Source organism: Salvelinus namaycush, chromosome 19 (assembly GCF_016432855.1).
Source record: "Salvelinus namaycush isolate Seneca chromosome 19, SaNama_1.0, whole genome shotgun sequence".
Classification (NCBI taxonomy): Eukaryota; Metazoa; Chordata; class Actinopteri; order Salmoniformes; family Salmonidae; genus Salvelinus; species Salvelinus namaycush.
In genome coordinates, this window is record NC_052325.1 from 18752558 (window position 1) to 18779414 (window position 26857).

The following is a 26857-nucleotide window of genomic DNA, read 5'->3' on the forward strand; positions in this document are numbered from 1 at the left end:
GTCTGTCTGTCTGTCTGTCTGTCTGTCTGTCTGTCTGTCTGTCTGTCTGTCTGTCTGTCTGTCTGTCTGTCTGTCTGTCTGTCTGTCTGTCTGTCTGTCTGTCTGTCTGTCTGTCTGTCTGTCTGTCTGTCTGTCTTGTCTGTCTGTCTGTCTGTCTGTCTGTCTGTCTGTCTGTCTGTCTGTCTGTCTGTCTGTCTGTCTGTCTGTCTGTCTGTCTGTCTGTCTGTCTGTCTGTCTGTCTGTCTGTCTGTCTGTCTGTCTGTCTGTCTGTCTGTCTGTCTGTCTGTCTGTCTGTCTGTCTGTGTCTGTCTGTCTAGTTTAGAGTGCAGTCCCCATCTTATCAGTCCTTTCCTGAGGTCTTTGTAACCAGCTCTGATAGGGAAGCAAACAGACAGACTGCGAGGGTTTGTCAGTAAAAAACAGATATTGCAACATATAGCAGTATCCTATTTATATTCTATGACTGCATCGATTCAGGGGTTTGTCATTTGTCTGCCTCAGAAGTCATGTGGGTTAGAAGGAACACCATGGCTGGGTGGTGGCGATCCTCTCCTTACAGATAAGCCTATTCTCTCTTAAATCCTGTGGCACTTTCTGCTTGCTGTATTTCACTGTGTTCAGCATAGGCCCTTCAGGCTTTGCATACATATAACATTGTGGCATTTACTTGCTGAATGGCTTTGTCTTCTCATCGCGCTGCACTGACTTTGCTTCTGTTATCTCCACTGCTTTAGAACCCAAGGGCAATGGAGCTCCTGGTCCAGAAACGTACTGCACACGGCGCTAATGTTATCTCTTTCTCTGTGTATGTGTATATGTGTGTTTTTGTGTGCATGCTTGCATGTATGTCTATATCGTGCATGTAAGTATATAGAATTAGAATAGGGTTATTGATGTGTCAAGGTTGGGAGCACATCTTCCTACTTCGCGAGATACAAATTAACATGTTATAGCTGATATGAGCGGAGCTGTATAATAAATGTACGAATTCTATTACATATTCAGAGGGGTTCGAACCATGTCAACATCAAAGATGCCACACAGAGCCAGCCAGCCAGTCAGCGGACAGGAATGCATCCTCCACATTATGTGACAGATGTATGGCGTGGCTGGGGCTTGAGAGACAGTCACGGAACAGCAGTGTATACGCAGATGTATACGTGTTCTCCTATATGAACCTGATATACTGCACACCAACGGCTATCATGACATTCCTGTATGTGTGGATGGTGGATTGCTACAATATGCATTTAACCCAGTTGGAAAAATGTGCTGCTCCAAGACTTTCAGTGTAGTGTATTGATTGTGAATCACTGCATGGTTCTTACACAAATCTTATTAATAATAAAATAATATATTAGAGATCATGAGCAAACAATATACTGTAAGTGTAAGTGCTTCAAGTTCCTTGTTCCTTGGCCTTCATCCTGTCTGTTTACACCTACAGAGACCGATACTGTTTGTCATTACATGTAACTTTTCACGTAGCCTTCTGTTGTTGTTGTTGTAATCAACACTGAAGGGGCGGGGCTGAGGGTGAGTAATTGGTGCAGTATCGGAGGAGTTAAGAATGGGGCTGAGAGTGACCGGTGAGGCTATCAAACCAGTCCTGGGTTATTGGGTGGGGGGAGGCTCTCAGCAGTTTATATTAAATGCCTTGACGTGTCCAAAAAGTTGGACACATTCCGAAATGGACCTGGGCCTTCCCACCCGGACCCAATATGCATAAATATATTTTTCTCAATATAGAGACCCATTCCAAATGGACCTGAGGACAACTAGATCCGTTCCGTATAGACCTGGTCGGATCCAATCTGAGTGAGGGAAGCAGCAGAAAAGTACATTTTTAAGCTACTTTATTAACCGGAGCTGATAAAGCGCGAGGGAGAGAATGTAGAGAGAGGTGATGCTCTGGCAGGGGCCATGCTGTGTGTGTAGGCTACTGTGAGTGTGAGCAAGTGACACAGGGAGCACGGAGGGAGAGACGAAAGATGGCAACCAACCAAGCCAACTCGCACTATAGTAGACTAATAGCTGCCAAAGCTAGGTTATTTATCATTGAATATGATTACGTAGTACCTGCCTTGAGTGCATCCAACCAAGAGCAGCTACTTAAGCTAGCTAGCTAGCTAGGCTAATTGAGGCTGCATGCGCGGTCTCGTCCTACACAGTTACAAACAACAATGACTCCTTTTAGAATATAAAGTAGCAGCCTACCTATTGGCTCTCGGTCATTGTAGCCTATCCTTCTCGAACTTTTAATTCTGTCATTTTAATTCCATCTTCCATTGATTAGCTATCTCCTAACTTTTGCCCCACATGGAGACTCTATGACTGTAGCCTACTGCCGCTTTGATGACCTATGATTGGCCAGCAACAACAACAAGCAACACGCACCACTCTCGTGAAAAGCAAGAGTAGCAGCTTAAATTACTCAATTTCTCTCGCTCCCTCTCTTCTGCAGCAGTCACGTTTGGATCTTTACGGTCCTTCCGGACAAGTTAGTTGAAATTACACATACACGAGACTCGTGACAATCATTTCAAATCTGACCCAGACCCATTATTTAGAATTCTGGATCCGACCCCGCTTGGGTCCCAGATCGGGTCTCGGCTATTCGGTTACAGGTGAATCTGTGAAAACTTTCAGTGTATATTACTGTAATATTACTGTTGTACTTCTGTGTAATGTTACTGTAATCCAGTGTAGAGGACATAGACAGACAGAGAGGAGAACATCAGTCCTGGGTTCGTAGGAGGTGGGAGGCTCTCAGCACTATGTTTTAAAATATAATATTACTGTAATGTTACTGTAATCCAGTGTCAGTTCAGATGTGTCAGTCCAGTGCTGGTGAAGGGAACCAGGGTTGATACGTAAATATTGTGTGGCTGAGTGAGAGAGGGACTGTCCACTCCCATCCTCCCCTCCTCCTCCCCTTGTCTTCCACCTTTCCTGGCCCAGACCCTCTTTCCTCCTCATCCTCCTCCCCGTTACACCACAGTGTTCCTCTGTCTGTAGGGTGGGGGCGGCAGCACGGTCCCAGGTTTCAGGGCGAACTCTGTCAGGTACTCCTGGTTCTCGGCCACGGCGGGCCGGATGCGTCCGTTCTGCCGGTAGAAGAAGCGTGTGCTGCAATCCTGCAAGTACTCAGGGTTGTGCAGGGTGGCCTTGGGAGGGAGGCTATGCTGCCAGTACTCTGGATTGTCAAAAGTCTTGTTCTTGTCTTGTCTATTCTTCTTGTCCAACATGATGGTGCCTGTGAGGCCGGGGTGAAGGGTATACCCGGGGTGGGCTGGGTGGGAGGGGTGGCCTGGGTGGGCGCCGGCTGTACCGAGGCCTGGAGGAACAGAGTATCCTGGTTGTGCAGAGACTCCATGGGCGTGGGCTGCCTGGACGCTGTGACCAGGGTTTCCTACCTGGGCGGTGCCTGATTGACCAGCAGTGAGGCCAATGACGCCTGGTTGGCTTACCAGGGTGGCGAGGGCAGGGTTGTGTCCCCCAGTGAACCCATTCTTCTTCAGGGTGTAGTCACTGTAGTCTCCCACTCCGGGGTTGTGGAAGGTGTTGAGGTAGAGGGGCTCGTTGACGTATTCGTCCTCCACTCTGGGGCCAGAGCCTGCCTGTTGGGGGCCGCTGGGTGCCACCTGTCAAGTCAAGTCAAAGTTTAGTTAAAGTGCTTTCAAATAGCTAGATGGTCCATGTTATTACTATCGTATGACAATTACATGTGTTTGGGTAGTAGATATCATGAACAAATGACTTAGACTCCTAAGGATTAACAGGGGTCAAAAAACACTTCACCAGATGAAAAAAAGAGTAGAAAAAAGGGGGAGGGGGGAAATGTTGATAACAGTAAAATGAAAAGGGTATAAAAATTCTGGAGCGAGCAGTCCATAAGAAATAGTACTAATACTAATGAAAAAGTCCACCTGATAGGGGTTACAGCTGTCCAGGGTTAGGGCAGCTCCATTCCTCCGACGGGTCACGAATGGGTTCTCCTCCACAGGGTTGAGATAGTCTGTTAGAGAGGGGGGAAGAGAGAGATATACAGAGAGAGAGGTTAGAGGTTTTCAAAGGATGAACAGAAGGCTTGCAGTATCTTACGGATCTCTTCACTAGCATCTGACATGCCTCTATGTGTGTGTGATGGTGTGTAAGCTTTGGTCTCTACAGCTCTCTGTCTGAATCAAAGGGTGAGAAAGAGGAGGAGATGATGAAACCTGGAATCTGATATCACCAGGTACACTACAGAACAGTACACCCCTCTGGTGACAGACTAGGCTCATAGGAAAGGATCAGAACAGTTCACCTATTTGAGAATTTCTGAACTTTGGTCTTTTGTCTAACTGGATCAGTCACTGCAAAGCTTCAGAACTATAAGCCTTTGGCTGTGGATAAAAGCTATTTCAAGGAAAGACATCATAAACAGTTAAGAAGTGCTTCTTGTAGTACATGGCATTACGTGAGGAAAGGAAAACAATGAATAGTGACACCATGTTGTACCTGAGGTGGCCTTCTCCCTCATGGCGGTCAGGTATCCATCCTGGTCGGTGTCTCCTCTAGCTCCTCTCTCCCCCAGCATGATGGTTGGGTCTGCACTGTAGCGCTGTCCACTGCTGTTCTCCACTGGACCTGAGGCTAAATAATTATAATGAAACCATTTATTTGTATAGGGCTTTTCATTACATAGGAATTTCAACGCTCTACGTAGGCAAATAAAACACAAACAAACAAAGATAAAAAATCGACAAAATATATTTAGCATCAAGGAAGCTAAAATAACAGTGCTAAAAGAGGCGTCACCTGGTGCTCCGTCTGAACCAGGAGGTCCCGCGGGCCGGGGAATTGCCTGCTTCCTCAGTGTGCCGTTACAGCGCTGGTCCTCGAAGCGTTGGTGCTCCGGGCCGCTACCGCCCTGCCCCCCTGCAGACTGGTCCCCTGGGGACAGGGACAGCACCCGCGGGATGGTCCCCAACATGTCCTCCATATCGAAACTAGGGTCTTGGTACACAAACTGGTTCTGTAGGGAAACAAGGAGATGTTTAATGTACTGTACACATTGATGGGCTGTGGGTTCTGCAGGGGCATAAGAGGACACAGGGGTCTAATACATACTCCTGAGTGTTGGTACTTGTGTTCAAGAGTATTGGTTCAAGGGAGAGTCAGTCTCCTTCATCTCCCTTCTCCCCATGCTCCAACACTCTCCCCCCTCATCCCTCCTTCACCCTCCTCCTCCATCCTCCCCTGTCCTCTCCCCTCCTGTGGGTGAGTGGTCTCTACCCGTCCCCGTCACCTCCTACCCCTCCTGATCTCTTAGTCTCAGCGGTGGTCTGCAGGTGTGTAGTCAGCACTCACTGCGGAGACTCTCTCTCATGCTGTGTACCCTCTACCTTATAGCTACACACTCAGAATCACTCCTCCTGTGTCAACTCCTCTCATCCTCCTCTCTTCCTTCTCCTAGACTCCAGAGCTCACACTGTGAACCTTCTACCCTGTAACTATTTATCCTCTGTCACTCCTCTTCTGTCAACTCCTCCCATTGCCTCCTATGTTGTTCCTCCTCTCTTCCTCCTCATCATCCATAACAACACACTAAATACTGTGGCTCTTGGTTTTACGTAGCCCTACAAGATTCTGTCAGTGTATGTACTGTATGTTGTGGTAATATACACTGCAGTTACATCCTGAGAAGTGGAATCCAATTTCAGTGCAACAGATGAGTCCAACCAACATGGGAAATCAACCAGTCAACACAATGTATCCGAAACAGACATCAGAAGAAAACACTTTAAGGCAGAATTTAAGGGGAGTTTATCATGAAGAGAACACAGGTTGAATGATGGAGTAGCTCAGTGTGATCTTTGTCTTCGGTTGTATAAGACTGCGATTAAATATCAAAGGACACTTTGTAGCCAGGCTTCTAAGTAAAGAAGTTAGGGAAGAGCAATCAAATTATTTTTATAGAATATAATAGAATGTATACTGAGAAGGGCATTCTGTACACAGGTCCTTAACCTGTTGGATGAAGAGGAGAGAAGAGGAGAGAGGAGAGAAGAAAAGAAGAAGAAATAGAAGAGAGAGAAGAGGAGAGAGGAGAGAAGAAAAGAAGAAGAAATAGAAGAGAGAGAAGAGGAGAGAGGAGAGGAGAGAGGAGAGAAGAAAATAAGAAGAAACAGAAGAGAAGAGGGGAGAAGAGAAGAGGGGAGAAGAGAGGAGAGGAGAGAGGAGAGAAGAAAAGAAGAAGAAATAGCAGAAAAGAGAAGAGAAGAGAAGAGAGGAGAGAAGAGAGGAGAGAGGAGAGAAGAAAAGAAGAAGAAAGAGAAGAGAAGAGAGGAGAAGAGAGGAGAGATGAGAGAAGAAAAGAAGAAGAAATAGAAGAAAAGAGAAGAGAAGAGGGGAGGAGAGAGGATAGGAGAGAGGAGAAAAGAGAGGAGAGAAGAAAAGAAGAAGAAATAGAAGTAAAGAGAAGAGAAGAGGGGAGAAGAGAGGAGAGAGGAGAGGAGAGAGGAGAGAAGAAAAGAAGAAGAAATAGAAGAAAAGAGAAGAGAAGAGAAGAGGGGAGAAGAGAAGAGGGGAGAAGAGAGGAGGAGAAGAGAGAGGAGAGGAGAGAGGAGAGAAGAAATAGAAGAAAAGAGAAGAGAGGAGAGAAGAGCCTTACCCTGTTGGAATCAACGTGTGTCCTGGGTGTGTACGCCAGCGGTGGGATATTAAAAGCCTGAGGAACCAGGTACTCCTCAGCATCCATCAGATCCTCCAGTTCCTCCTCATCCAGCAGGCTCTGGAAGAACGTACTGTCGTTGGGGCTGGGCAGCTTCATACGGTCATCACCCTGGAGGGGGAGGGGGGGGGGGGGTGGGGGAGAAGGAGAGGGAGGGAGAGACATACAAATTACTGAACAGTCATGATATCCACACATCAGAGTGTCATTCACGCTACTCCCCAGGATAAGCAGGGGTATAGGAGGGGAAGGTAAGTCACCTGGATGACCAGGTAGCGCTGGGGGTCCCGGGCCATCCTACAGAACTCTGCAGCCAGCTCCTTGAACTTGGGCCTGCTGTCTGCGTCTATCATCCAACCTGGAGGGGACAACAAAGAACTTTAGAGATGGAGAACACGGACAAGGTATACCGTAGGAGGATTTCTCAATGCGACAGAGTAAAGGAGAGAAAGAGAGAGAGAAACACACACATACACACCATGCATACTGACGCCACACACTCACCACCACACACACTGTTGCTACAGTTTTCATTTCTATTTTATTTTATATATTTATCTTTAACTATGCATTGTGGAAATGGACACGTAAGTAAGTCTGTTAGTCTACACCTGTTGTTTACGAAGCATGTGTCAAATTTGATTTGATTTTGACCGATTTTATGAGGGAGAGGTTGGCGTGGGTACTACAGGGGCATTGGGCACAGGATCATGGAGGAAGGTGACAGAGGCTGTTGGTCAGTCAGAGACACCCTGGCCCCAATGTGTGAGAGGAGGGCCACAGCCAGAGGAGAGAGAAGAGCCACAGCCAGCGGAGAGAGAAGAGCCACAGCCAGCACAGTACAGCCAGGAAACACAAGGGTAGTGCTGGAATGGTGTCTCTGCCTGGACAGGGGGGCATAGTACCATCTGTGATCCTACACTATAGGGCTGGGGACAAAGCAGGGGGGTTGTGTTTGTGTGTGTGTGTGTGTGTGTGTGAGAGAGTGAGACAGAGAGAGAGGCAGAAAGAGACAGAGAGAGAGAGAGAGACAGAGACAGAGACAGAGAGAGAGGTTATACAGGGCAGCTTACATTTCACCATGACCATGTATACATCTATGGTGCAGATGGGAGGTTGGGGAAGACGCTCTCCCTTCTCCAACAGGTCTGGGATGTCCCGGGTCGGGATGCCATCATAGGGCTTCCCCCCGAACGTCATCAGTTCCCAAATGGTCACCCCTGAGAAGAGGTGTAAGGTTAAATGTTTTTTTTGCCAAACATAATATATATATTGGAAATCTTATGATTTCACCAGGGATCTTACTTAACTGTTAAAACACATTGATTGATTGGTTGATTGATTGAATTGATGTTAATGCCCAGCCTTACCATAGCTCCACACGTCACTCTGGTGGGTAAACTTCCTGTAGTGAATACACTCCAAGGCCATCCACTTGATTGGCATCTGGAGGTAAAGAGAAACATATATTTTATTGTATTGGATAATATGGATAATATATACCCAACGTACTGCAAGTACGCAACGCAAGAAGGCAATTAGCTACACATAAATGGCTGTCACTTAATAGACATCTACAAGTGAAGAGAAGAGAAGAATAACTTTTATTTTTTAGCAAACGTTGGAGAACATGAACTGAATAAAAAACAAAGGGCTGGTTTTAAGCCTAGTTCTGGAGTAAAAAGCTATTTTCCTGGAGATTTTCAATTGAGCATGCTTTTAAGTCCAGGACAATCAGCCCATGATGTCTAATTCTGACCCTATATAAATACTACGGATGTATTTGTATCATGTGAGTTTTCCTGTTGTTCCTATGTCAATGACCCAATTAGAGGAATAGTAAACTGTTATAGAGCTGTGTTCAGACCAAGATTAGTCTGAAAAGGGAGTAAAGTTGCTATCTATTTACTGATCCATTTGGGGTCAACTTAACCTTCACTAAAGCTGTTTGTATGCCATATAGGCCTGTGTGCTAATATGCTGCAAATACTATGCCAACAAGGCAGTTATAGTGTATGTTTACTTGATAAATTAAATATGAATGAAAGCCCACTGAGCTAAAATAACTCAAACGAAAACACAAAAATAGCATTTTATTTCAGCAAAGCCACAGTATCGAGCTCCTGTTGTGCTAAAGCCTTCTAAAACCATCACAAATCTTTGTCAATATGAAAACCATTTGCCATTTTTGCAGGGTCATTAAGCATGTTTCCATTGACCCAAGATTATTCGAAAAAAGCAATGTTGCAAATTTTGGGGGACTGATGTGTAATGGAAACAGCAGATATAGGATACATTTTCTAAATATCCACAACATTTGTATCCGCTCGACGAGGGGGATTTTTCTTTTGTCTAATTTTCTTAATTGAGACAAATGATGATGGAAACGGTGTTTTTTGAATGAATTATGATTCCTGAATAATTTTAAAGGTACACGGGGAACGTGATGTCATCACGTAACTATAAAGCTCTACTCCACATTTCATTTTAAAGGTCTACTGCTTTCTAAATATATTACTCAACTTTATAACAATCATGTTTGTTTGCCCGGATTGTTCTGACTTTCAAGAATGCCTGAATTGCTCCGCCTTGTTTTCTGGTTGGCTGGCAGGTTTCACCAACCAATTACTTCAGATCTACAGGAGTGCAAGTATCACCCCTGCATGTACATAGGTGATATGCTGGCACATGATTAGAATATAGCAAATATGAGTAAATTGTTATTGCATATAAACGCACCCTAGCAGGCAGTTGTCGCATCTATTTTCAATACAAACTTTCTAAATGTCGACAATTAATGGAAACATAGCTAGTGTGATGTTAGAGACCAGGGCAATGTCCCAGATGGCACCCTATTCCCTATTTAGTGCACTACTTTTGACTAGAGCCCTATAAGACCCACCTTGTGAAAAGTAGTGCACTACAAAGTGAATTGGGTGGATTTGGGACGCAGAGACAACCCAGTTTAGATGTCTACCCACATTAGTATATCCCATTAGTTATAGTCATATGCTCAGTTTAAAAAAAAATACCCTTTAAAATCGCTTACGGATTTTACCCTGAAGCATGGATAAGCATATTGTTGATACCATTTGAAAGGAAACACTTTGAAGAATGTGGAAATGTGAAATTAATGTATGAGAATATAAAACATTAGATCTGGTAAAATATCATTTGTTCTCATCATCTTTGAAATGCAAGAGAAAGGCCATACTTTCAGATAGGAGTCTAGGTGTAATTTACAGATGGCAGCAGTGTGTGTGCAAAGTTTCAGACTGATCCAGCAAAGAATTATATTACTGCACATATATTATATTACTGTATCAAATCTGCAAGGAGTTTGCCCAAATGTTCCGAATTGGTCAATTGATACATTTTTAAGTACATAACTATAGCGAACATACAAAAATGCAATGGTAATAAATAACGTAAGTTTACACACTCCCAGGAATGTCATACATGATGGATCATTAGCTTATTCACTAACTTTCACACATCTAGATGGCCGGGCGGGGTGGGTGTGGAGTCAGAGACAGCAGTGGGGTCAAACTGTACACCCCAGATCCTACATTTGAACATAAAAATGGATTTTATCAAACAAAACTATGCTACATTTTATCTCTAGGACCCTCAGGATGACAAATCAGAGCATTATTACTGAATGTAAGTACATTAATTACCTTCAGAGTTGAATGTATCAAACCATTTGCTTTGATAAAAGTTTTTTGTTGTTGTGCACTCTCATTCAATGTAATAGCTACTGTTAATTGGAGACTGCAGTTAGATTAACCAGAATTTAAGCTTTCTGCCCGTATAAGACATGTCTATGTCCCGGAAAGTTGGCTGTTGTATACAACGTCATTCTAGTCACATTAGCACACGTTAGCAACAACCGTCCCGGTTTAGGGACACCCATCCCTTAGAGGTGTTAACAGTATCATGATTATACAATAGAACAAGCTTCAGGGCTTTTTAAAGAAGAGGAGAGGAGAGGAGAGGAGAGGAGAGGAGAGGAGAGGAATAAACCCAGGCAGGAAACAGCCCTTTCTCCCCCTGGCCTAAGAGCTGCCCCCCACAGAGAGCTCACAACACAGTGGGATGGGAATAACATCGCAGAAGGCTGGCTGCAGCTTAAACAGCTGAACTGATTCACTGTGTTATCTTGAGTGTGTCCAAAATGGCACCCTTTTCCTATAAATAGCATTACTTTTGACCAGGGCCCATAGGGGTCTGGTCAAAAGTAGTGCACTATAAAGGGTTCCATTTGAGAAGCAACCTATTGATTACTTTAAGAGGAGGGTGTGTGTGCTATTCACTCAGCACACTACGGTGAGGGGAATACAAGCATCTAGAAGAATAGAAGTGACAGAGAACAGACAGAGAGGAGAAAGGAGTAGTGAGAATGAAACAGAGAAAAAGCACAAGGTCATGTTTTTGGAGCATACATTCTCTTTTCCTGGCCATGCTTACCTTGCCCCCGTCAGCGTTGTACTCCTTCTCATTGATGTCCAGCAGCCGAGCCAGACCAAAGTCAGTGATCTTGATGTGGTTGGGGGACTTGACCAGCACGTTACGGGCTGCTAGGTCTCTGTGCACCAGTCTCCTCTCCTCCAGGTACATCATACCCTGCAAAACACACATACACTGTTACTGAACAGTGAAGAAACATTGTCATCATTATCAGAAAAATAATAATAATCATCATCATCATCATTATTATCACCATCATTATCAGTTACAACATCACATACCTTTTGGACACAAAACTATCACCAATATTATCAGATATGCAAAACTTGAATTAACCATCATAATTGATTTGACTCTTCAGAAGGAGAATCCGTTTCATAACAGTGTATTGGCAAAGTTTCATACTTTTTTTTGAACAATTAAAAAAGAAGTGTCACACACAATTTAATGAATAGATAGTTTGCAGCGATAACACCCGACTGAGAGTGTTTTTTTCTCTGAGAATATCTCTTTCCAAAATCATGGGCATTAACATGGAGTTGGTCCTCCCATTGCTGCTATAACAGCCTCCACTCTTCTGGGAAGGCTTTCCACTAATTGTTGGAACAATGCTGCTGGGACTTGCTTCCATTCAGCCACAAGAGCATTAGTGAGGTTGGGCACCGATGTTGGGCGATTAGGCCTGGCTCCAATTCATCCCAAAGGCGATCGAAGGGGTTAAGGTCAGGGCTCTGTGTAGGCCAGTTACGTTCTTCCACACCGATCGTGACAAACCATTTCTGTATGGACTTCGCTTTTTGCATGGGGGAATTGCCATGCTGAGACAGGAAAGGGCCTTTTCGAAACTGTCACCACAAAGTTGGATGCACAGAATCGTCTAGAATGTCATTATATGCTGTAGCGATAAGATTTCCCTTCACTGGAATTAAGGGGCCTAGCACAAACCATGAAAAACAGCCCCAGACCATTATTCCTCCTCCACTATGCATTGGGGCAGGTAGCGTTCTCCTGGCATCTGCCAAACCCAGATCTTACTGCCAGATGAAGCGTAATTCATCACTCCAGAGAACGCGTTTCCACTGCTCCACTCCAGCCGACGCTTGGCATTGTGCATGATGATCTTAGGCTTGTGTGCGGCTGCTCAGCCATGGAAACACATTTCATGAACCTCCTGATGAACAGTTCTTGTGCTGACGTTGCTTCCAGAGGCAGTTTGGAACTTGGTAGTGAGTGTTTCAACTGAGGACAGATGATTTTTACGCACTCGGCGGTTCCGGTCTGTGAGTTGTGTGGTCTATCACTTTGTGGCTGAGCCATTGTTACTCCTAGATGTTTCCATTTCACAGCAACAGCACTTACAGTTGACCGGAGCAGCTCTAGCAGGGCAGACATTAGTCAAACTTGTTGGAGAGGTAGCATCATATGACGGTGCCACATTGAAAGTCACCGAGCCCCTCAGGAAGGTCATTCTACTGACAATGTTTGTCTATGAAGATTGACATTTTATACACCTGTCAGCAATGGATGTGGCTGAAATAGCCAAATCCACTCATTTGAAGGGGTGTCCACATACTTTTGTATATATAGTGTATCTGCGTGCTAAAAATCCAGAAATGTACTGTGAGGAGGAGAGAACAATAAGGGCTAATTGATTCAAGTGTGTATGGAGGGAGTATGTAGCAGAGACCCTATGCATGTCAACGCTGCTATTGTTGTATAGCAGGGTTTCTTCTGTTTCCCTTTGACACTTGAGGTCAGGAGTCCCTGCACCAAGACAAAAATGGAGATAAAGCTATATATCTGAGCTGCTTACCCAAAATAGTCTTGCAGACTGAAGTTCAATGTAGAGATAAAAAATATATACACATTTGTTCTTCCTTAGTCTTCATATTAATTTAATATAATTCAGCCAGCCCCGATGTTTCAGCTCCTATCACCATCCCTCCAACACAGCAACACTGTCCCCTCGAGTCCCGGGAGGAGATTTAAATGTGAGTGTGAACTGATCTGAAAACTGAGGAGCACAGTGTCTGGAAGAACTAAAGAACAACAAAGAGAAAAATCAAGAACTTCAGCAGCCCACACACACTGAGAGGGTCCTGAGTTTGATAGCAGAGCAAAATGCACAGACCGGCCCTGCCACATAGCAATGAAAGGGTATTCAATCCCAAAGCCACAGTAGGGGCTGGACTAATATCGCCAGTGCTATAGAACTATAGTCCTCATTGTACATCGCTACAAGATTGCCCCAGCCTCTGAAGAATAATAAAAACAAATTCACCTATTTAAGTTGGTCTCAGAGTAAGAGAAGGTACTTTGGGGCGAAGTAGCAAGAGAACAGAGAACAGGTCTTATTTGAAACCATAACAAATTAGATTTAGTTGAATGGGGGGGATGAGGGGGAGGAAGGAGGAGGAGGAGGGGGGAGGTGGTATAAGAGGCGAGATTACAATGGTAAGGCTATAATTACTCTGGCTCATTTGGGCCGTCTCGGGAGAAAGAAGAAAACACCATGGCAGAACTGCCCATCTCCCCCCACACCCATTTCTTTTTCACTTTCTCTCTTCTCTCTTTCTCCCTCTATATCTCCTTCTCTTTATCTCTCCCTATCTCTCACTCTCTTCCCATCCGTCTCTCTCGCTCTAAGCGGGGGTGGAGGGGGGTATTGAAGAAGAGTTTGAGACAGGCCTTCCATACCAACAGGCACTGCAGAGAAAATAGAGGGAAAGCAGTGTGCAAAGAGAGAAAGAGAGAGAGAGAGGGAGGGAGATATAGATAGAGGCGAAGGAAGAGGAGTGTGGAGGAAGAGCAGTGTGGAGGAAGAGCAGTGTGGAGGAAGAGCAGTGTGGAGGAAGAGCAGTGTGGAGGAAGAGCAGTGTGGAGGAAGAGGAGTGTGGAGGAAGAGGAGTGTGGAGGAAGAGCAGTGTGGAGGAAGAGGAGTGTGGAGGAAGAGCAGTGTGGAGGAAGAGCAGTGTGGAGGAAGAGCAGTGTGGAAAGAGAGAAAGAGAGAGTGAAAAATAAAGAAAAAGAGAGAGGGGGGAGATAGAGGAGAAGGAAGAGCGGTGTGGAAAGAAAGAGAGTGGGTCAATACTAGTGTTGATGTTCTCCATTACAGAGGCCAAATTGAAATGAAGTGATAGCCCTCGTATAGGTGATGTGTCTGCTATGATACAATATATCACGTTCACACAAGCACACAAGTGATCACACACGCACACATACATCCACGATAATCCCTGCCATATTCTAACGTTCTTTGAACCCTGTCACCAATCCATCTGAAACGAAAGCAGGCTGTCAGAGTGGGAGTCTCTCCTCTGCTCTTCTGTGCTGTCGATCCGCTACAGACCCTCTCTCTCTTGCTCTCACTCTCGCTCTCTCTCATTCCTTCACTCTCCATCTCTTTCTCTCTCCAGCTCTCTCTCCTTCTCTTTCCACCTTCTCTCTCCCTTTATCTCTCTCTCTTGGTGTCTCCCTCTTTAACACAGCTCAGATTCAGTGTGATGAATGGCTCAGCATTAATTGTCCATTAAAAGTCAATTACCTGTGGATATGGAAGGCTAAACACAGAGGTGGGAAAGGGAATGGATCTGTTCTGACGCAGGCAGACAACTATCAGAAATATGGACACTGCTTGGCTCTCTGTGTGTTCTTTGGATGAGGGAAGGAGGAAGGGAGGAAGGTAGGAAGGGAGGGAGGAATAGAGAAATGGAGAAAGAGTGAAGAAGATTTGAGGTATAGGAGAGGTTGTGAGTGTGGTGTGGTGGAGGAGTAGGTGTGTGAGAGTGATTCGTGCAGTTTTGTGTGTGTGTGTGTGTGTGTGTGTGTGAGAGAGAGAGAGACTGTGAGAGTGTGTATTTCACTGACTAACTGTGTGTGACTGTGTGTGTGTGTTCAGTGGCAGCCAGCCGCTGTGCGTGGTCCTGACGGGTCCTGACAGTCTTATTTGAGCATACATCTCTCGCTCTCTGTAATCTCCTACATTTTCAAGACAATTAAGCAGTGGAAGGAAAATGGATGGCTTGCCAATTCTTTAATGTTAATTACCTATCACAAATGAGAGTGTGTGTTTGTGGGGGGGGGGGGACAAGGAACAGGAAAAGAAATGGGACAACAGTGTGTGTGTGTATGAGTGAGGGGAGTGTGTGTGTGATAGCAGAGTGAGGGGAGAAAGGGGAAGGGAAGCAGGTTCTAATGCCTTCAGCTAAACCACGGCAGAGGATAAACACATACAGTAGACAGGCAGAGGAGACAGGGCACAGTGGTGGAGGGTGCATGCATGGTTCCGTGTGTCTGCGTGTGTGGTGTGTGAGTACATGCATGCGTGTGTGTGTTATGCACAGGACGTGGTGGTAGTCTAGTGTCTTAGGATGCTGCTGGTATCTCTCTGGGGCCACCCGTTACCAGCCCACAGAGATAAATCACTTCAGTCACTCAGAAACTACTCAGACCTCACCTAGGATTATTTTAGCAATAAGGCACAAGGGGTGTTTTATATGGCCAATATACCACGGCTAAAGTTTTGTTTTACGCACGACGCAAAGCGGAGTGCCTGGATATATACCACAAACCCCCGAGGTGCCTTACTGCTATTATAAACTTGTTACCAATGTAATTAGAGCAGTAAAAAGAAAGGTTTTGTCATACCCGTGGTGTATGGTCTGATAAATCGCGGCTGTCAGCCAATCAGCATTCAGGGCTCGAACCACCCAGGTTATAATTATGTTAATATCACAGACACAGACAAAAGCTGAATCGACGAGGCTGCCGTCAAATGCATTCTGTCAGGAGTCATTTAGCAGAGGTAGGGAAATACAACGAAGGAGGAGAGGAGAACAGAGGAGAGGAGGGGAGAACAAAGGAGAACAGAGGAGAGGAGAACAGAGGAGAGGGGAACAGAGGAGAGGAGAGGAGGGGAGAACAGAGGAGAGGAGAACAGAGGAGAGAAGAACAGAGGAGAGAAGAACAGAGGAGAGAAGAACAGAGGAGAGGAGGGGAGAACAAAGGAGAGGAGAGGAGAACAGAGGAGAGGAGAGGGGAACAAAGGAGAGGAGAGGGGAACAAAGGAGAGGAGGGGAGAACAAAGGAGAGGAGAGGAGAACAGAGGAGAGAAGAACAGAGGAGAGGAGGGGAGAACAAAGGAGAGGAGAGAAGAACAGAGGAGAGGAGGGGAGAACAAAGGAGAGGAGAGGAGAACAGAGGAGAGGAGAGGGGAACAAAGGAGAGGAGAGGGGAACAGAGGAGAGGAGAACCGAGGAGAGGAGAACAGAGGAGAGGAGAACAGAGGAGAGGAGGGGAGAACAAAGGAGAGGAGGGGAGAACAAAGGAGAGGAGGGGAGAACAAAGGAGAGGAGAGGAGAACAGAGGAGAGGAGAACAGAGGAGAGGAGAACAGAGGAGAGGAGGGGAGAACAAAGGAGAGGAGAGGAGAACAGAGGAGAGGAGAGGGGAACAAAGGAGAGGAGAGGGGAACAAAGGAGAGGAGGGGAGAACAAAGGAGAGGAGAACAGAGGAGAGGAGAACAAAGGAGAGGATAACAGAGGAGAGGAGGGGAGAACAAAGGAGAGGAGAGGAGAACAGAGGAGAGGAGAGGGGAACAAAGGAGAGGAGAGGGGAACAAAGGAGAGGAGGGGAGAACAAAGGAGAGGAGAGGAGAACAGAGGAGAGGAGAACAGAGGAGAGGAGAACAGAGGAGGGGAGAACAGAGGAGGGGAGAACAAAGGAGAGGAGGGGAGAACAAAGGAGAGGAGGGGAGAACAAAGGAGAGGAGGGGAGAACAAAGGAGAGGAGGGGAGAACAAAGGAGAGGAGGGGAGAACAAAGGAGAGGAGAGGAGAACAGAGGAGAGGAGAACAGAGGAGAGGAGAACAGAGGAGAGGAGGGGAGAACAAAGGAGAGGAGAGGAGAACAGAGGAGAGGAGAGGGGAACAAAGGAGAGGAGAGGGGAACAAAGGAGAGGAGGGGAGAACAAAGGAGAGGAGAGAAGAACAGAGGAGAGGAGGGGAGAACAAAGGAGAGGAGAGAAGAACAGAGGAGAGGAGGGGAGAACAAAGGAGAGGAGAGGAGAACAGAGGAGAGGAGAGGGGAACAAAGGAGAGGAGAGGGGAACAGAGGAGAGGAGAACCGAGGAGAGGAGAACAGAGGAGAGGAGAACAGAGGAGGGGAGAACAAAGGAGAGGAGGGGAGAACAAAGGAGAGGAGGGGAGAACAAAGGAGAGGAGGGGAGAACAAAGGAGAGGAGGGGAGAACAAAGGAGAGGAGGGGAGAACAAAGGAGAGGAGGGGAGAACAAAGGAGAGGAGGGGAGAACAAAGGAGAGGAGGGGAGAACAAAGGAGAGGAGGAGAGAACAAAGGAGAGGAGAACAAAGGAGAGGAGAACAAAGGAGAGGAGAGGAGAACAAAGGAGGGGAGAACAGAGGAGAGGAGAACAGAGGAGAGAAGAACAGAGGAGAGGAGGGGAGAACAAAGGAGAGGAGAGAAGAACAGAGGAGAGGAGGGGAGAACAAAGGAGAGGAGAACAGAGGAGAGGGGAACAAAGGAGAGGAGAGGGGAACAAAGGAGAGGAGAGGGGAACAAAGGAGAGGAGGGGAGAACAAAGGAGAGGAGAGGAGAACAGAGGAGAGAAGAACAGAGGAGAGGAGGGGAGAACAAAGGAGAGGAGAGGAGAACAGAGGAGAGGAGAGGGGAACAAAGGAGAGGAGAGGAGAACAGAGGAGAGGAGGGGAGAACAGAGGAGAGGAGAACAGAGGAGGGGAGAACAAAGGAGAGGAGGGGAGAACAAAGGAGAGGAGGGGAGAACAAAGGAGAGGAGGGGAGAACAAAGGAGAGGAGGGGAGAACAAAGGAGAGGAGGGGAGAACAAAGGAGAGGAGGGGAGAACAAAGGAGAGGAGGGGAGAACAAAGGAGAGGAGAACAAAGGAGAGGAGAACAAAGGAGAGGAGAGGAGAACAAAGGAGAGGAGAGGAGAACAAAGGAGAGGAGAGGAGAACAGAGGAGAACAGAGGAGAGGAGAACAGAGGAGAGGAGAACAGAGGAGAGGAGAACAGAGGAGGGGAGAACAGAGGAGGGGAGAACAAAGGAGAGGAGGGGAGAACAAAGGAGAGGAGGGGAGAACAAAGGAGAGGAGGGGAGAACAAAGGAGAGGAGGGGAGAACAAAGGAGAGGAGGGGAGAACAAAGGAGAGGAGAGGAGAACAGAGGAGAGGAGAACAAAGGAGAGGAGAGGAGAACAGAGGAGAGGAGAACAAAGGAGAGGAGAACAGAGGAGAGGAGAACAGAGGAGAGGAGAGGAGAACAAAGGAGAGGAGAGGAGAACAGAGGAGAGGAGAACAAAGGAGAGGAGAACAGAGGAGAGGAGGGGAGAACAAAGGAGAGGAGAACAAATGAGAGGAGAACAGAGGAGAGGAGGGGAGAACAAAGGAGAGGAGAACAAAGGAGAGGAGAACAGAGGAGAGGAGAACAAAGGAGAGGAGGGGAGAACAAAGGAGAGGAGGGGAGAACAAAGGAGAGGAGGGGAGAACAAAGGAGAACAAAGGAGAGGAGAGGAGAACAGAGGAGAGGAGAACAAAGGAGAGGATAACAGAGGAGAGGAGGGGAGAACAAAGGAGAGGAGAGGAGAACAGAGGAGAGGAGAGGAGAACAGAGGAGAGGAGAGGAGAACAGAGGAGAGGAGAACAGAGGGGAGAACAAAGGAGAGGAGGGGAGAACAAAGGAGAGGAGGGGAGAACAAAGGAGAGGAGAACAGAGGAGAGGAGAGCAGAGGAGAGGAGAGGAGAACAGAGGAGAGGAGAGGAGAACAGAGAAGAGGAGAAGAGAGAAGAAAGTAAAACAGAGGAGAGGAGAACAGAGGTGAGGAGAACAGGGAAGAGGAGAACAGAGGAGAGCAGAAAAGAGGAGAGGAGAACAGAGTAGAGTAGAACAGATAAGAGGAGAACAGTTTTCAACATGCTGACACTTCCTAGAGTGATTATTTTACTAGAGCCACATACAGAGACACACACACAGGCACACACTAATGCGCACACACACACACAAACACACACAACCACACACACACAAGACCTCACAACAAAACACTTACAGAACATTATAATCTATAACCAAGTGGCTCATTCTCTCCTCTCTTTGTTGTACGATGCTCTTCATTACGGTACAATCCAATTTTAATGCCATTAACAACCTTCTCGCTCTTCCTCTCTCTTGCTCTCTCTCTCGCTCGCTCTCTCTCTCTCAATTCAATTCAGTAGACTTTATTGACATGGCAAGTTAAATTACTTACATTGTCAAAGTATAGTGTAAATATAACAAAAGATGGTAGGACCAACAGCAATAAGACATCAATAATAATAGTAGTAGTGGAAATGGGATTACCATCAACAGCAACTACAACAATAATATTAATGAGAATAACAATACATTTAAGCAATAATGTAGACCAGTCTCAACATGACTGTGAAGTCACATGACATGGTATGAAAGCCAAAACAAAACCAAAATTGCACTTTTTACTGGCTGTACCTCAGGTTCTCGCAGGAGTGCGCATGTTGGCTTTTCACCCAATAAATATTTAAAAAAAATCTTTGTCTTTTGTAGTATTAAAACTGAAAGATAATTTTGGGAAAGAAAGATTATCTTTGGTCTGAGTATTTGTCACAGTGTAATAGAAAATGCAGCTCTCTCTCTCTCCTTCCCTTAGACTAACACAAGTATTCTCTCTCTCTTTTTCTCTCTCTCCTCAGACTAACATCATACTTTTCTTTCTCTCTCTCTCCCCCCTCCTTCACTTAGACTAACAAAATACTTTCTCTCACTCTCTCTCTAAATTCAATTAAATTTAAGGGCTTTATTGGCATGGGAAACACATGTTAACATTGCCAAAACAAGTGAAGTAGATAATGAACAAAAGTTAAAGAAACAATAAAAATTAACAGTAAACATTACACTGACAAAAGTATAAAAAAGAATAAAGACATTTCAAATGCAAATAGTTCAAGTACAAAAGGGGAGATTGTAACGGTCGTCATAGTCGTTCTCCTCCTCAGACGAGGAGGAGCATGGATCGGACCAACACGCAGAGTGGAAAGTGGTCATTATTTAATGAACGTAAACTGAACACTTACACATACAAAAACAACAAACGTGACCAAACCGAAAACAGTCCCGTGTGGCACGAACACTGACACGAGATACAAACACCCACAAAACACACGTGAAACCCCGGCTGCCTAAGTATGATTCTCAATCAGGGACAACGATTGACAGCTGCCTCTGATTGAGAATCATACCAGGCCGAACACAAAACCCCAACATAGAAAATAACACATAGACAACCCACCCCAACTCACGCCCTGACCAACTAAATAAATACAAGTAAAAGGAAAAACAGGTCAGGAACGTGACATAACCCCCCCCTTAAGGTGCGAACTCCGGGCGCACCAGCATAAAGTCTAGGGGAGGGTCTGGGTGGGCGTCTGTCCACGGTGGCGGCTCTGGCGCTGGTCGTGGTCCCCACCCCACCATAGTCAAACCCCGCTTCCGTGGCCTCCTCCCAATGGCCACCCTCCATGTCAATCCCACTATACCAAAGGGCAGCACCGGACTGAGGGGCAGCTCCGGACTGAGGGGCAGCTCCGGACTGAGGGGCAGCTCCGGACTGAGGGGCAGCTCCGGACTGAGGGGCAGCACCGGACTGAGGGGCAGCACCGGACTGAGAGGCGGATCCTGGCTGGCTGGCTCTGGCGGATCCTGGCTGGCTGGCTCTGGCGGATCGTGGCTGGACGGCTTTGGCGGATCCTGGCTGGACGGCTCTGGCTGGTCCTGGCTGGACGGCTCTGGCTGGTCCTGGCTGGACGGCTCTGGCTGGTCCTGGCTGGACGGCTCTGGCTGGTCCTGGCTGGACGGCTCTGGCTGGTCCTGGCTGGACGGCTCTGGCTGATCCTGTCTGGCGGAAGGCTCTGGCTGATCCTGTCTGGCGGAAGGCTCTAGCGGCTCCTGTCTGGCGGACGGCTCTAGCGGCTCCTGTCTGGCGGACGGCTCTAGCGGCTCCTGTCTGGCGGACGGCTCTAGCGGCTCCTGTCTGGCGGACGGCTCTAGCGGCTCCTGTCTGGCAGACGGCTCTGAAGGCTCAGGATAGACGGGCGGCTTTGAAGCCTCAGTACAGATGGGCGGCTTTGAAGGCTCGGGACAGACAGACAGCGCTGGGCAGGCAGACAGTTCAGACAGCGCTGGGCAGGCAGACAGTTCAGACAGCGCTGGGCAGGCAGGCAGCTCAGACAGCGCTGGGCAGGCAGGCAGCTCAGACAGCGCTGGGCAGGCAGACAGTTCAGACAGCGCTGGGCAGGCAGACAGTTCAGACAGCGCTGGGCAGGCAGACAGTTCAGACACTGGCTGCGCTGGAGAGGAGGAAGGCTCTGACAGCGCTGGACAGGTGGGAGCAACTGGAGAGAGAAGACGGAGAGACAGCCTGGTGCGGGGAGCTGCCACCGGAGGGCTGGTACGTGGAGGTGGCACCGGAAAAACCGGACCGTGAAGGAGGACACGCGCTCTTGAGCACCGAGCCTGCCCAACCTTACCAGGTTGAATGGTCCCCGTAGCCCTGCCAGTGCGGCGAGGTGGAATAGCCCGCACTGGGCTATGCTGGCGAACCGGGGACACCATTTGTAAGGCTGGTGCCATGTATGCCGGCCCGAGGAGACGCACTGGAGGCCAGATGCGTTGGGCCGGCTTCATGACATCCGGCTCGATGCCCAACCTAGCCCTACCAGTGCGGAGAGGTGGAATAGCCCGCACTGGACTAAGCACGCGTACTGGGGACACCGCGCGCTTCACCGCATAACACGGTGTCTGACCAGTACGACGCCCTCTCACTCCACGGTAAGCACGGGGAGTTGGCTCAGGTATCCTACCCGGCTTTGCCACACTCCGCGTGTGCCCCCTCCCCCCCCAAGAAATTTTTGGGTCTGACTCTCGGGCTCCCAACCGCGTCGCCGCGCTGCCTCCTCATACCAGCGCCTCTCTGCCTTCGCTGCCTCCAACTCCGCCTTGGGACGGCGATATTCCCCTGGCTGAGCCCAGGGTCCTTTGCCGTCCAGGATCTCCTCCCAAGTCCACAAGTCCTGTGTCCTCGGTCTCTGCTGCTGTCTGTTCCCACTCTGCTTGATCCTTTTTTGGTGGGTGTTTCTGTAACGGTCGTCATAGTCGTTCTCCTCCTCAGACGAGGAGGAGCATGGATCGGACCAACACGCAGAGTGGAAAGTGGTCATTATTTAATGAACGTAAACTGAACACTTACACATACAAAAACAACAAACGTGACCAAACCGAAAACAGTCCCGTGTGGCACGAACACTGACACGAGATACAAACACCCACAAAACACACGTGAAACCCCGGCTGCCTAAGTATGATTCTCAATCAGGGACAACGATTGACAGCTGCCTCTGATTGAGAATCATACCATTCCGAACACAAAACCCAACATAGAAAATAACACATAGACAACCCACCCCAACTCACGCCCTGACCAACTAAATAAATACAAGAAAAAGGAAAAACAGGTCAGGAACGTGACAGAGATAAATAAACATAAATATGGGTTGTATTTACAATGGAGTTTGTTCTTCGAATTCTTTGTGGGTCTCTCTCTCTCTCTCTATATACATATATGTATGTATATATATATATATATATATATCTTTACAAAGGGAGAGGACAGAGAGCTTGGTGTGGGATGCATGCAGCCAAGAGTATATTTAAAATAGATGACTTGTGGAGGCTGGGCCGGAGATCAATGATCACTGATTACAGCCGGCTTGATGATGTTCCTGCTCCACATCATATTTATCCTGTGTGTCTACTTCAAAGGGATGACAAATCAATGCACACATTGGCCATTAATACAATTTATTCTATGGTAATAAAACAGACAGGATCGGTGGCTGCGGATGAATATGACACCCCATTCCCTACATAGTGCCGTACATCAGATCATGGCTCTGGTCAGGGTCAAAACAGGACGGCATCTGTACTGTGTGATATAGTGGCTATAAAATCAAATCCTGAAATCAAATCAAAGTTTATTGGTCACGCACACAGTTTAGCAAAATATGTTATAGCAGGTGCAGCAACATGTTTGTCTAACTAGCTCCTAAAAGTGCAGTACAAATGTCAAACAAGTACACGTGTGTGTGCACATTACAGTTCATGCATGTGTGTGTGTGTGTGTGTGTGTGTTTGCGTGTGTGTGTGCGTGTTTGCGTTGGTCCCTATGAGTTCAATTCTGTGTGTGTGTGTGTTTGTGTACATGAGCGAGCAAGCATTTGTGTGTGTGCTGTAAATATACCATAGTTGATGTGGTACAAACTGCAGGAAGCATTCATCAGAGAGACTACATGTATATAGGCAAGACTCTCTCTCACAGCACTAACACGTTCTGGGAACAGACAAAGCCTGCGTCCCAAATGGCACCCTATTCCTTTTATAGTGCACTACTTTTGACCAGGACCCTATATAGAGAATAGGGTGCCATTTGGGACGCATTGGAATTGTTGATCTGGGCTCTGCCCCCTAACTTTGTTTGGTAAATGCATTCTACTATTAAGCTGAAGCTCAAAATGAATTGAAAGTCTTCCCGTTTTATTATTATTGCATTATTGGTTCCCTTTTGTTGCTGCTTCTGCTCAATTTTACTTATTCAATTTATTGCATTCCTCTATCTGTTCAACCTTATTCTTTGTACAGTATAACTATATTCTTTGCAAAGAATGTACCATATAATACAGTATATATCTCAATATTGCATTTAAGCTGAGGTAATTCCTTATGATAAAATTCTATCTCCATGTCAATGTCATTGACAATAAAATACATTAAATAAATTATTGACTATACAGTGAAGTATTCAGACCCCTTGACTTTTTTCACATTTTTTTTTACGTTACAGCCGTATTCTAAAATGTATTAAATAATTTCCTCCCCCTCGTCAATCTACACACAATACCCCATAATGAAAAAACATTTTTGCAACAAAAGAAAGTTAAGAAAATAACATTTTTACATTATTGTCGTGATATGTGTTTTGTTCTATATTTATATTTTATTTTAATCCCCCATCCCCACAGGAGGCCTTTTGCCTTTTGGTAGGCCGTCACTGTAAATGATAATTTGTTATTAACTGACTTGCCTAGTTAAATAAAGGTTAAATATATATTTTTTTAAGTATTCAGACCCTTTACTCAGAACTTTGTTGAAGCGCCTTTGGCAGCGATCACAGCCTCGAGTCTTCTTGGATATGACGCTACAAGCTTGGCACACCTGTATTTGGGGAGTTTCTCCCATTCTTCTCTGCACATCCTCTCAAGCTCTGTCATGATATTTTCAGGTCTCTGCAGAGATGTTCGATCGGGTTCAAGTCCGGGCTCTGGCTGGGCTACTCAAGGACATTCAAAGACTTGTCCCGAAGCAACTCCTGCGTTATCTTGGCTGTGTGCTTAGGGTCATTGTCTTGTTGCCTGAGCGCTCTGGAGCAGGTTTCCATCAAGGATCACTCTGTACTTTGCTCCGTTCAGCTTTCCCTCGATCCTGACTAGTCTCCCAGTCCTTACCGCTGAAAAACATCCCCACAGCATGATGCTGCCACCACCATGCTTCGCCGTAGTGATGGTGCCAGGTTTCCTCCAGATGTGACACTTGGCATTCAGGCCAAAGAAAGAGAGAATCTTGTTTTTCATGGTCTGAGTCCTTTAGGTGTCTTTTGGCAAACTCCAAGAGAGCTGTCATGTGCCTTTTACTGAGGAGTGGCTTCCGTCTGGCCACTCTACCAAAAAGGCCTGATTGGTGGAATGCTGCAGCGATGGTTGTCCTTCTGGAAGGTTCTCCCATCTCCACAGAGGAACTCTGGAGCTCAGTTTGGCCAGGCGGCCAGCTCTAGGAAGAGTCTGGGTGGTTCCAAACTTCTTCCACTTAAGAATGATAGAGGCCAGGCCTCCCGAGTGGGGCAGCGGTCTTAGGCACTGCATCACAATGTTGCGGTGTCACTACAGCCTGGGGTTCGATCCATAGGGCAGCACGCAATTGGCCCAGTGTCATCCAGGTTAGGGGAGGGTTTGGCCGGGGGGGCTTTGCTTAGTTCATCGCGCTCTAGCGACTCCTTGTGGCGGGCCGGGCGCTTGCAGACTGACTTCGGCTGTCAGTTGAACGGTGTTTCCTCCGACACATTGGTGCAGCAGGCTTCTGGGTTAAGCGAGCGGGTGTTAAGTGCGGCTTGGCGGGTCATGTTTTGGAGGACGCATGACTCGACCTTCGCCTCTCCCAAACCCGTTGAGGAGTTGCAGCGATGAGACAAGATCGTAATTATGATATTGGGTTGAAAAAGGGGGTACAAATTACAAAAATATATATTTTTAAATTCAATTAAATAAATTATGGAGTGTGTGTGTTAAGGAACTTCAATGCTGCAGAAATATTTTGGTACCCTTCCCCTCGGAGCTCAACGGACAATTCCTTCAGACCTTGGTTTTTGCTCTGACATGCACTGTCAACTGTGGGACCTTATATAGACAGATGTGTGCTTTCCAAATCAATTGTGTCCAATCAATTGAATTTACCACAGGTGGACTCCAATCAAGTTGTAGAAACATCTCAAGGATGATCAATGGAAACAGGATGCACCTGAGATCAATTTTGTGTCTCATAGCAAAGGGTCTGAATACTTACAGTATATGCAGGGTTTACCATGAATGCAGTCTCAACGAACACGGGAACATTGCCTTTAAATCGCGCTGTAGCACAGAACGTCTGCAATATGGATTGAATCGAGCCCTGAGAGTCAGAAACCATAGAAATAGAATGACTATGGACAAAATCATAAAATAAATCTACTAGAAGTGACATCTATGGACAAAATCAAAGAAAGATAATGACTAGAAGGTAAATCAATGGCAAAAACATATAAATAGAATGACGAGACATCTATGGACAAAACCATAAAAATAGAATAAAGAGTTCTAATATATGGACAGAACACCCCACAGAAAACCTTTGTAAATCTACTCTTTCTAAGGGCTCAATTCAATCAAATCCACTTCAACCAACATCTGCATAGTGGGTTGTTTAATGTGTCGGAGGTGGAACTAAGTTAGCGCTGTCAAATCCACAAGTGGCTCCCGGCATTATACCTGAAGCGGACATGAAGCGGACAAGAAATGTGTGGAGTGGTTGAAAAACGAGTTTTAATGACTTCAACCTAAGTGTAATGTAAACTTCCGACTTCAACTCTATGTAAGTAAGCTATTTCTGTTTTCACTTTGTCATTATGGGATATTGTGTGTAGATTTACTTATTTTATTTTAAAATAAGGCTGTAACGTATCAAAATGTGGAAAAAGGGAAGGGGTCTGAAAACTTTCCGAATGCACTGTAGCTTCATACCGCAATTCCAGCCTTCTCTATCTACACAAGAAGAGAACCATCCGTCTCTCCCTTCTTACCTGAAACACATAGGCTGCATCCCAAATGCACATATTATGGCTATTGTCAAAAGTAGTGCACTAAATAGGGAATAGGGTGCCATTTTGGACTCATCCCTAGTGACTGGGATGAGTCTGCGATCCTTCCATTTAGCTGGAACAATCAATAGCTGCAATTTTAGTAATGCAGAATGTCTGGCAGTGTGATG

General features: G+C 46.5%; 1 protein-coding gene across 1 annotated transcript in view; it reads right to left on the reverse strand.

The window, feature by feature from the left end:
* Positions 1-256: 256 nt before the first annotated feature.
* LOC120063924 (receptor tyrosine-protein kinase erbB-4-like) overlaps positions 257-26857 on the reverse strand; it is a 142835-nt gene continuing 116234 nt past the window's right edge. The window contains exons 11-19 of the mRNA XM_039014234.1: positions 11189-11344; positions 8089-8164; positions 7792-7938; positions 6979-7076; positions 6659-6829; positions 4804-5020; positions 4504-4638; positions 3930-4018; positions 257-3644 (exon numbers count right to left, since the gene is read on the reverse strand). Coding sequence (XP_038870162.1) covers positions 2991-3644; positions 3930-4018; positions 4504-4638; positions 4804-5020; positions 6659-6829; positions 6979-7076; positions 7792-7938; positions 8089-8164; positions 11189-11344 — 1743 coding nt within the window. The 3' untranslated portion in view covers positions 257-2990. The remainder of the gene's footprint in view (positions 3645-3929; positions 4019-4503; positions 4639-4803; positions 5021-6658; positions 6830-6978; positions 7077-7791; positions 7939-8088; positions 8165-11188; positions 11345-26857) is intronic.